This window comes from Calliphora vicina, chromosome 1, assembly GCF_958450345.1.
Source record: "Calliphora vicina chromosome 1, idCalVici1.1, whole genome shotgun sequence".
In the NCBI taxonomy this organism is placed as follows: Eukaryota; Metazoa; Arthropoda; class Insecta; order Diptera; family Calliphoridae; genus Calliphora; species Calliphora vicina.
In genome coordinates this window covers 102,141,899-102,153,928 of record NC_088780.1, presented here as the reverse complement: position 1 = coordinate 102,153,928, position 12,030 = coordinate 102,141,899, and the positions used below count along the sequence as shown (strand labels likewise).

Here is a 12,030-nt window from a genome sequence, read left to right as displayed (position 1 = left end):
AATAGATTTTTGAATCCAACATTTTTTTTTTTAAAAAGTGCCTTCGATTTTTTGCATATAAAATTTGTAAAAACTATAATTTTGTAATAAAAATTATTTAGAATGCTTAGAAACATATTAGGGAAATATAAAAATAAAAAATATTTAAAAAAAATCATTGGGGGCTTCAGGATAAGCTTCCAGGACTAAAAATTTAATTTGGTATAACGGATAAACCAGGACACGTAGGACCTTAATATTAATATCAGCCAATATTGATATCAATACCAACCATATGATAAACTTAAAACATCTATTAACACCTCCAGTTAAAACTTGTAGCGAAAGGGTTAATGGTTTTTTGCTCTTTAAAGTGATTTTCGGAAGAGGAATAATTAGGGACCGATCTCCATGAATTTAGGTCGCGTGATTTATTTCTCTCTGAAACTTTTAATCCTTATATGGATTTATTTTATTACCTTTCATTTTTATATATCCTTACCTTAATATACATAGAAAGGCCCTATACCTAACTTTTGCGGATACCAGACATTTAGGACCAAAAATTCTTATCGGGAGCACGTTTATATGGGGGCTAGGTGAAATAATAGTGGACCGATTAATCATATTCGTCCCTGGGCCGAAAAAATTTATCTTCTATTTGCCAAACCTTATCAAAAATAAATCTTCAAAACTGCGTGCGACCTGTTAAGAAAAAAATCGACTCGAAAGTGATTAGGATAAACATGGTGATTTTCTTAGCTTTGCTCACTTTTTTAGAAAATCGTGGTTCGTGTTATTTATGCGAACTTTAAAAAAAAAGAATATGGGAATTTTTTCAACATTTCGTTCGTTTTCTTTTGTCATCCATTAAAAAAGTGCAGCCAAATTAGTTTGCACAAACAGAGTTGTTATTTCGTACCCACTATCAAAATTAGTTACTTTTCATACAATCAGTTGAAAACATTCCTTTTTTTGCAACTCTTCATATAAAGTTCCGTTAGAAGTTTATTGTTGTTGATGATTTTGCTTGCGTTTGTTTATTTGTTGTGTGAAAATAATAAACAATTTAATAAAAAGTTGGTAAAAAAGTTATAAAAAAAGTGTTTGTTATGTTTATTTAAATAAAAATGTAATTAATGCTGTGAGTGTAATTAATTTATTGTTTTTCTTATATTGGCAAATAAAAAAAATAAAAAAATAAAAAAAGCGCAATTTTAGGGAAAAAAAATTGTGATACTGTAAAATGGTGTAAAAAAAATATTTCCACATAAATATTAATGCAAATGTTTGAATAAATTAAAAGTTGATATATATTTTTGTAATCGCCTCCAACTGCCTCAATGTGGCCATGACATACAACCAATATATGCCTACAACGCCACCATCAATCACTCTACTACATTCTACAAGTGGCGTCCGATTATTTGTAATAATGAGACGCCACCTGCAGATATTAAACCAGGTAAGTTTTTATTTTGTTAAATATATGTATATTTTTTTATTTTGTATATAAAAATGTGTAAAAACTTTTTATTTTGGAATTATTTTATCAGAGTGTCTTTTTCTACTTGTACCAATAAAATATTGCAACACCATTATTAATTAATTAATTATTCTTATAAGAATTTTTAGTTTACAAAAATATTTGTTTCTTTTAACAATTAATGAAAAGTTTTACTTTATGGCTTTGGTTAAGTGGTGGAGTGTGTTCTAAGGAAAATAGTTTTATTTACAATTTTGATTTGAGTTTCTTTTTGATTAGGTCGCGAAGAACACGTCTTAAAATTTTGCCACTGGGGTTTTTGGGAATTTCATCTACAAACATTACACCGCCACGTAGCTTCTTGGCGGGGGAAGCGCGTTCTCCCACAAAATCAATAACTTCTTGTTCCGATAGCTGAACATTGGCTTGTTTAACCACAAAAGCCATAGGTAATTCACCGGCTTCTTCGTCGGGTTTGCCAATAACAGCGGCATCCTTAATTTTGGGGTGGGTCAAAAGTAAGGCTTCTATTTCTGCGGGGGGTACTTGGAAACCTTTGTATTTGATTAACTCCTTAATGCGGTCAACAATAAAGAATTCGAAATCATCATCAAAGTAACCAATATCACCGGTATGTAGCCAGCCATCGACAATAACACTTTGTGTAGACTTGACATCACCAATGTAGCCCTTCATGATGCAATCACCCTTGAAACAGAGTTCTCCACGTTGGTTGGGGCCCAAAGTTTTGCCGCTATCCGGATCAATTACTTTAGCCCAAAGACCAACTTTCAAAGCACCAACACTGCCGGGTTTACAGGCATTATCGTTTTGCACCAACAAACTTAAAGTGGATTCACTTAAGCCATAACCCTGACGAATAATCGGCACACCAATACGTTCCTTGATTTGATCTTCAGTTTCTTTGCTTAAAGGAGCAGCACCACACAACAGTACCATTAACGAAGACAAATCGTATTTTTCCACAATGGGATGCTTGGCCAAAAACACCATCAATGGGGGCACCATGAAAGCCATCATAACGCGATATTTCTCAATAGCACTCAAGAACAAATGGTCTTCAAATTTGGGCAAATATACCAAACATGTGCCCAGACAGGCAGTGGTAATGAGTGTTAAACAGCCGAAAGCATGGAACCAAGGAATAACCGTCAACATTGTTATATCGCCCAAAGGAAGAGCAGTTGGTTCTCTGAAATATTTATAAATAAATATAAATTTTATAAAGCATCGATTATTTAACATTTTTAACACTGTTTACTTACAACTGAGAATCCAAGGTGGACAAAATATTTGACTGCGTCAATTGTACACCCTTGGGCATGCCTGTGGTACCCGAAGAGCACACAATCAATGCAACATCCTGATCCTTATCGGCCTTCAAACAATCGTAAGTTGCTTGTGAGGGAATTGATTTATTTTCCATTAATTCTTTGAAAGCATAAACACTAGAGTTGGTTGAGTTGGTAGAAAAGACCACGATTTTCTTGACAAACGAATTGTTTTTGGCCACCTTGGTAATGCGTTCAACGGTCATTTTTGAGGCAAAAATAACTTTGGGCTTTGAAAGGTTAATGGCATGATGGACTTCACCTACAAACAATATGATGTTATTAATTACTTTTGTTTTCATATATCTATATGTACATTTAAATTTGTTACTTACGTTCAGAATATGTAACATTTAATGGGGCTACTGTGGCATTTAACACAAATGTAGCAAATAATGTTATAGCAAACTCTACGCTATTCTCGCTTGATAGACCCACCACATCGTTGCTTTTAACACCCAAGTGTTTAAGAACATAAGCCAATCTAACAATGGCATCGTGCATATATTGGGCAGAGTATTCTTGGCCAGTGACAGCATCAATCTGTAATACACATCCAATGAAAACTTGTTACTAGAAACGTTCATTATGAAAAACGGTGTCAATGTTTTAAGTTAGATTGTGATTATTGAATAAATTTAAAATTATTTATAACCACTGAATTAAATATTACTTTACTTTATGTATGTTTGTTATCTTCAACACGTTTGGACTTTAATCGATTGATGAGATATATGCAGTTACTTTTTGTTACAGTTACTTGTTCTTTCATTTAAGTTAAGAAAGTCTTAAATCAACACAAAATTCAGAAATTGCTGGATAGTTTTATTTAGTTAAATTCGTTGTTATAAACATAATATCAAACATTTGATCTGATTTTAAATTTAAACTCCTAAATAGTAGATGACTATGAATGTACTTATAAACTCTTCCAGAATTAATAACATATAATGAAACATTCAAAAATTATTCGCGCTCTGATGAATTGAAATTCCGTATAATTCAAGAGGGTTTAGACTAAATCTTACAATTATTCATTCAAAACTGATGATTTTCACAAACGTTAAATTGAATTTAAAGCACATATAAATCACTGTCTTCTTTTTATAAATTTGACTTTATTAATGTGTATTGTTCTGAACATTTTGTTTTAACAACCATTTGTAAAATTAATATTTATTATATATCGAAGAACCATACTGAAAACCCTCTATCTTAGAAAACACAAGTTTTCAGGAGAGCAACATTTACACTTTATCTCGCTTATTTATAAGGAATGTTGAATTATTTCATCTACATTTATTTTTTAAGGCCGCTAATAAATTATACATGTAATTTATTCTTAAAATTTTACATTATTATTTACATAAAAATTTATTAAAGATAGAGGATTTTATAAAAGTAAATTTATAATTTGGTGCAAAGTTCATTTATTATAATTATTCTGTAATAATTCAAAGAATGCCACTGAAAATTGGCAATGCATTTGCTACCCCGCCAAGGGATTTTTTTACAAAAATATTAATTTTGTATAAATAAAACTAATATATAGTGGGGTTTCTTGATTCATTCAGAAACCTTAGGATCCCTTTTAACATGATCCCTATTATACAGTATTTATAGTAAAATCCTTAAATTTTTTAGCATTTGGGGTATGAAATAATAGTTCGTTTTTTTATGTTACATCGTTGTCCGTTCATATTCATAAAGATCTATTTTCAATCATATCAAATTCGATGGGGGGACACGTTTTTAAAAAGCATATTAAAAAATGTTTCAGGAATTAGAAATACTTTACTAGGGTACAAAATTATTTGTACCCTAGTAAAGTGCTGAAGTTTGTAACGAACAAAAATATGAGTCTGAAATAATTCCGCTATATTCGCGTATGAATAACTAAAAAACCAAAATGTTGAATGGAAATCGTAGCAGGAGTCACCAACATATTTATAGATGATCATTTTTAATTTGTATCTTTAAGTCGAGAAATTTTAAAAAATCGAAAAAAAAGATTTGTCGTTCGTTTTTTTTTTCAAAATATTTGCTAATGAGAATTATAATAAGTGTCAACAATTTTAACACATAAATTTATTGTAATTCATACATATGTTTCAATTAGGTGAACTAATCAACATTTTAGAAGAAACTGTATCAAAATATTTAAGTACGCGGGCATAGTACTGTAATGATTTGTTGAAACTTCAACATTGACTATTCATAACTTATTAAGGCAATTAGTTTTAAACCACTGAATTAGTGATCAAAGTGTTGTTAATGCAATAATGTAAACATAATTGGTCGATTCACAAGGTATTGTGAATCGACCAATCATCATATTGTCATAATGTTCTAATATTTCACGACTCAGCGGCTTGGCTTATCCGGGTCTTAGGCGTTCTGCGCAGGTCTCTGCTAGTTGGTTACGATAACACAATAAACATACCGTATCAAGTAGTATTATTTTAGAAAATTTTTAGCTTAAAAGACAATAACAACATTTTCAACAGAACATTATGACAATGTGACATGGTATGATACCTTGTGAATCCACTAAATATATTAAAATCTGCTAATTTATCAATTATTTGCTAGTATAATTCAGTTTCATTGATTTGAAAATATGCTGGTATTTAACCATATGTGTATATCCTAATCACCTTGATAAATTCATACAAATGAAATTAGTTAATTTAGTTCTTTTGCATAAATATGTGTTTAAGTTTCCATTAATTACCATAACAGTTTGGGTGCCAAAACTCTTGTACTTTTCCAAAACAAAATGACCCAACGATTTATAAGCTTTAGTCTCTGAGCCGGTTATGGGACCGCCATATACAATATTTCCAGGTAACAAAGTAGCCATATTAGTAGACATTTATTTATTGCTTCAAGTTAACTGAAATTAAAATAGATATTAGTAAAATTAATATACAAAAGATATATTAAACATGTTAAATACATTATTCTTCCAATCAAAATTTCAATTAATTTAAATTAAACTTTGATTTCTTGCCACTCATATACACAAATATTTATGCAGAAAATATACAAGTTGTATGCCATTATATAGGTAAAATTAATGATAAAATTTAAATGTTTCTAATCTAATCTAAAGATTATTAATTATTTTTAAAGTTTGCAAACCCTAAAGTCATTCTAACCATAAAAACAACAAAAAGTGACTTCAATATTTATTGCATTGTGGACAGCAAAATTTATCCTTCAAGTTACAATTAACTAGCCATTGGTGAAATTTGTAGCTACATAAATTTAGTTTTTCTTTCAAATTTCCATAAACAAGTTCAAAGTTCACTATTTACTTATTAATTTAGGCTAAATACACCTTATACAATGAGAGAATATTGTTAATGTGTGTGCTAGCTAGCAAGCTAATATTGTAAACTTTAGACTTCTTTTATCATTTTTTTTAAATAAAATATGCATTAAACAAGCACCTTGTAATTAATACTTAACTCACCTTTTGTATGAATTTTGATTTTATTTATGTATTTGGTTGCTTGCACTCTTGTACAAACAAAATTGCAAATTATTTTATTTATTTAACTTCTCACTTTATTTTCTTTTTGTTAAGTGTGAGAGTTAAGAGTAAATTTTTAATTTAATGAACCGTTTTAGTCGGTGTCCAGAACACAACTGATAACAAATTCCAACTCAATCGTGACCAACAAAATGCAAATTTTAAGTTTGTTGTCTACACAATTTACTAAAAAATATCATAAACAAGCGATGATAGGATTTTCAGATAATTTTAAACTCTAACAAAAGCAGCAGCAGGTAAACAATAAAACGAGAAAAATTAATTTAAGAATAAGCAAAGGAAAGACTCGATTTTAAACATAAATAAAAATATAGAGATAATGACTTTTTTTAATAAACTAAAACTTTGACGGACGGTGTTGTAGAAAGTAGTAGTTAGTTTTATTTTCTCATTGAGTTTTTTTCAAAGCATTATTAATTTGCAGAGATACACCATATAATATACATAGATAACATGTGTATTAAGAGTTGGAGTAATTTTCGGGGTGCAGAGTTTGGTGGTTGATTTTTTTTTTTTTTGACATACACCATGTTGTTGTGTTATTATGGGGACATACATATATTACATATATTGGTATTACATATATTGGTTTTTATATTTTTTATATTAAAATCATTGTCCAATAAATTTATTTACTTACAGGTCAATTTTTATTTTAATTTTTCTTAAAAAAATTACTATAAATATTTTAAAATTAATAATATTATTTTATGAGGCCTGTTGGTAACTCTATATTGTACCAGCTGTTTGCTTCAGGTTTTCAAATGATGTATTCGTGTTTTAAATATTTGTAATCAATAATATTTGGTAATGGCAACAACAATTTTGCTAATGGTAACTAGTTACCACATACATTATCAACATATTATAATTTTTAGTTTTTAAAGTAAATAACTTCCGAAAAAATTATAAAATTATTTAATTTCACTAAAATATCAATATTCATGTCCTAAGAATTTCACCAATACCAAATACTTACATAAAGAGCTTATATTTCTTCAGTAAATACACAAACCTTGCCCCCCTTTCAAAAATTTTAACGTTTTTTCATATATTGCATTTCGAATTATTTTAAAAAAAAAAATATATGTGCATCTCAGAAATGTATGAACTGTTTGTTTACCATTTAAGTCATTTTCTGATTTTCATTAGCATAAAATTTCGGAACCATACTTTATTCGCGGACTTTTACAATATTTCAATATAATTCATTAATTGTTTAATTATTTCATTATGTAATTAATTCCTAATAAAATTCATTCAACCTTTGAATGGTTTATTTTTTGTTAATTCAAATCTAATCCTAATTGAATGAAAGAAAATATTTTTTAATAGTTCAATTTGGGTTTATTTTTAAATATCTACAAAATGAATTGAAACAAGTAAGAGCTATTACCCTTCACCAAAGTAAATGTAATTTATCAATAAGAAGAATTGGAAAAATTCCGTAAAAAAAAATCTATTAAAATAATATATTTTCAAGTTTCTCAATCATTGGATAAAGTCCGACCAAATTTGTTTCAGGTATAACATAACACCGTGTTAGGTCACGATAATCTAACAAATACAAAAACTAGATCTACATTATTAACATAGACAATATTGATATCAAATGATACACATTTCAAAGATCTAGACGTATATAACGCCATAGAAATTCGGACCGTCAGTGGATCAGAATCGGGAAAAATGTGTCATTTTCTGACGTGTATGCCAATATTACGAAGTTTAAACTAGAACCCAAAAACACCAAAGTGGATTAACGTTAGTTTCGATTTATTTTCAGATTAACTAATGTGATTATTAATTGGCATTTGATTTTCAATTAAAAACCCGCGCTAAGATACCTAAAATTGCTGCTTTTGACAACAATAGTTGGTTTTATTAAGATTAAAAACAAATGATGCCTACAAAATGTTAAAATGTATACGCATTAAATACAATCTGATGTAAAACAGTGCTCATTAGAATCTTGATCTAAATAAAACATTAATATCAATTATCATCTCAAGGGACAACGACATATTAAAACAACTAAGGGATCTATATTCGACTGTGCCGAATCTTATTATATATCCATATTGTCTATGTTAATGACTTAGTAAATATGTAGGTATATAACTTTTTAGATTCGCAAATGAAAAATGTAGAAATTAGAAACCGAATAACAAATTTATATATACCCTTACCACTCATGCTGAAGGGTAGAATGACCAGATTCTTTCTTAAATAACAAGACCCTCTCTTGGAAGTAGTTCTGTGGCAGCTCACTTCAATTTTTAACCAGAAATATATTCTCAAAATTTTTATTTACTTTGATCAAATTGATTCTTATTTATGTTCTTATTTAAAAAAAAACAATTCTTGTCAAATATCAAAATTTAGAAGAATCCAAAAAACATAGAAATATCTCTCAGATACACTTTCTAGATTATCGATATTGAAAATTGCAAATTTCATGAAATTTAAAAAAAGTTTTTTTAGTTTTGAAACTAAAGTAATCTTTTTAAAATCATGTTCATTTGACGTTTACACACAAAAAACACGCATATTTTTTACACAACTCTGTAACCCTTGTAAATGTATTACAAAAATAATGTAGAATGCAGCAGCAGCAAAAACAATACTAATTATTCACACCTCAAACAAAAATCATATGTTTTGTTGTTTTTGTTTGTTTAGAAAATGTCTTAATGAATGTGGGAGGTAATAGAGACAGAGAGACCAATATACTTTCAGTGATTTCCTATAGAAAGATCGGGGGTAGTGGGACAAGGAACATTCAGAACAGAAATGAATTAAAATGATTTTTATTAGTATAATAGTATGAGTGTTTATTTTTATATTCATTTCTTGTGTTTTGTTTTACTCATAAATTGAAAAGAATTTAACAAAAGAGAACAACAGAACAGAATTGGTATAAGAATTTAATTCTTAATTTTTAACCAAACAATCAACCAACAAAAAACCACTCATATATCAACTATTTTTATTTTATTTTTTACTACACACTACAAACCGAACAATCAGAACGTAGATAAACTTAATCAGTAATTTTCTTCGGTGAAAAGAAACATTAAAGCAGAAAAGTTATTAAGTTTTTAAGTTATTTTGTGGATTTACAAAGAAGTTTTTTTAGAGGAAAATTTAATAGAAGAAGAAAACGTCATGGTTAAATTCTACAAGGTGACAATAAATCGCACAGAATGGGAAATACCAGAAATCTATCAACAATTGCAGCAAGTAGGCTCTGGTGCTTATGGACAGGTGTGCAAGGCCCTGGTAAAAGGTACAAACATGTATGTCGCCATTAAGAAATTGGCACGCCCTTTTCAATCGGCGGTCCATGCCAAACGTACTTATCGAGAATTGAGACTACTCAAACACATGGATCATGAAAATGTCATTGGGCTATTAGATGTCTTTCATCCGCATCCCCCCAATGTGACCTTGGAAAATTTCCAACAGGTGTACTTGGTTACCCATCTAATGGATGCCGATCTAAACAATATTATAAGGACACAACGGCTGTCCGACGAACATGTGCAGTTTTTGGTTTATCAAATATTACGTGGTCTCAAATACATACACAGTGCTGGCATTATTCATCGTGATTTGAAACCATCTAACATTGCTGTAAATGAGGATTGTGAATTGAGAATTTTGGATTTTGGCCTGGCCCGGCCAACAGAAAGTGAAATGACCGGTTATGTGGCAACACGTTGGTATCGTGCCCCCGAAATTATGCTGAACTGGATGCATTACAATTTGACGGTTGATATTTGGTCGGTGGGTTGTATTATGGCTGAATTACTTACTGGACGTACTTTATTCCCCGGCACCGATCATATTCATCAATTGAATTTAATTATGGAAGTTTTGGGTACCCCACCAGATGATTTTATGCAAAAAATTTCATCGGAAAGTGCACGCAACTACATTAAATCATTGCCACCCATGAAGAGACGTGATTTCAAGACCTTCTTCAAGGGTGCTAATCCTCTAGCCATTGATTTGTTGGAGAAAATGCTGGAATTGGATGCAGAAAAACGTATTACAGCCGAACAGGCCTTAGCACATCCTTATATGGAAAAGTATTCGGAACCAAGTGATGAGCAAACCTCTCAACTGTACGATCAAAGTTTTGAAGATATTGACTTTCCTGTTGAAAAGTGGAAGGATTTGATATTTAAAGAAGTTATAAACTTCAAACCGCCACCATCGTTTTCTCAAATTTTACAAGAAATTAAATAATTACTTTACTAACTAATAAGTAGTTGGTTTTCGTAGCGAAACCAACATTTAAAAGCATAAATTCAGGAATTATCTGTTTATTTCAGTTATTTTTATTGCTGCTGTAAACTAATAGTATGTTGAATTTATTATAATTATTTTTTTGTTTAAATTTTTGAATAATTGCTCAAAAATATTGATGGTATTATATGATAGATCTATGATGGTGTTAAATGCACTCATACGTTTATACGTAACTTAAATAATTGTTCATAAATGTTCTTTTAATATAAATACATACATACATACTATATATTTTTTTTATTATAATTGTCCTTGCTCACGTACAAAGTGCCTTAATATTTTACAAAATACCAAAAATTATAAATATTGCCTTAAATTAAAACGATTTGTTAAAAAAAAACACAAAAATATTTTTATAATTTTCTGTTACTTGTGATGTTTATTAAATGTTTGTGCAATAAAGTTTTATCTTATATAAATAAAGTATTATTTTATGTATTGTTTAATCTTACAACCTTCACCCTTATGCTGAATTATGTATATAATGAAGCAAAGCTCAATTTTTGATCTGTAATCAATTATTTAACATTTTTAATTTGAAAATAACGCTTTTAAATAGATCTGATATGTTGTCAGAGTGAAATGGAAATTCTAGTGGTTTCCACTCATGAAATATGTACCTTCTTTTTGATTTTGTTACAACAGAATATCTTCATTTTTCGCCTCATTTTCGTAATCTATATACATAAAAGAATAGCGTTACTAAGTGACTGACCAAATACAAATTTGGTACTTTTTGGAAATCTTTAGGAGTATAAATGGGAAAATACATTTTATTAAAAATTATTAAGCAAATTTTGATTAAAATTATTAAGCAAATTTTGATTTAAACATTTGTTCCTACAATCATACAAAAATTAATGGATTATTTTTAAATTTCAAATGGGAAAAGTAAATTGGTACTATTTTTTCTAATAGTACTTTTTCGGAAGAGTGTCTTATATGGGAGATATGAGACATTATGGACCGAAGGCCATGGAATTAGGTCGTGTGTTTTGTGTCTATGTGAAACTTATTTCTGTTGAATTCTATGAGGATACCAACATTTTTAAGAGATTAATGCTCGTTAAAGTAATTTTCGAAAGTTGGCCGTATATGGGAGCCATGACTAATTATGGGCCGATCATCATAAAATTACGTCACATGACTTCCGTAGATATAAAACATATTTGAAGCGAAATCTGTGAAGATATCTATATAAATTAAACATTTGTGACCGATAAATTCGTATTTCAGGAGGACATGTGTATGGGGGCTTTGAAATTATGCACCGATTTCAGTCTGTTTTAACCCTCCGTTACTCGCAACTGTTCTGGTTGATACAGGCAAACATTTTT

General features: G+C 29.4%; 2 protein-coding genes across 2 annotated transcripts; one reads left to right on the top strand and one right to left on the bottom strand.

Moving 5' to 3' along the window:
• Positions 1 to 1,449: 1,449 nt before the first annotated feature.
• On the bottom strand, positions 1,450 to 6,462 carry LOC135963450 (luciferin 4-monooxygenase). The gene is made up of 5 exons (XM_065515295.1): positions 6,296 to 6,462; positions 5,552 to 5,713; positions 3,153 to 3,360; positions 2,752 to 3,079; positions 1,450 to 2,678 (listed from the first exon to the last, which is right to left on the bottom strand). Exons 2-5 carry the CDS (start codon positions 5,690 to 5,692, stop codon positions 1,712 to 1,714), a joined length of 1,644 nt encoding a protein of 547 aa, XP_065371367.1. The 5' UTR covers positions 5,693 to 5,713; positions 6,296 to 6,462; the 3' UTR covers positions 1,450 to 1,711.
• A 2,705-nt stretch (positions 6,463 to 9,167) lies between these two features.
• On the top strand, positions 9,168 to 11,119 carry p38a (p38a MAP kinase). Its single transcript, XM_065515294.1, has one exon. It carries the CDS (start codon positions 9,545 to 9,547, stop codon positions 10,628 to 10,630), a length of 1,086 nt encoding a protein of 361 aa, XP_065371366.1. The 5' UTR covers positions 9,168 to 9,544; the 3' UTR covers positions 10,631 to 11,119.
• The last annotated feature ends 911 nt before the right edge of the window (positions 11,120 to 12,030 follow it).

Excerpts from the sequence above, each read along its gene's own strand:
- LOC135963450 (XM_065515295.1), bottom strand. The coding sequence starts at position 5,692 with ATGTCTACTAATATGGCTACTTTGTTACCTGGAAATATTGTATATGGC. Across the intron at positions 3,361-5,551 it reads TTGGCACCCAAACTGTTATG|ATTGATGCTGTCACTGGCCA; the intron begins GTAATTAATGGA and ends TGTGTATTACAG. Across the intron at positions 2,679-2,751 it reads TCCACCTTGGATTCTCAGTT|AGAACCAACTGCTCTTCCTT; the intron begins GTAAGTAAACAG and ends TAAATATTTCAG.
- p38a (XM_065515294.1), top strand. The coding sequence starts at position 9,545 with ATGGTTAAATTCTACAAGGTGACAATAAATCGCACAGAATGGGAAATA.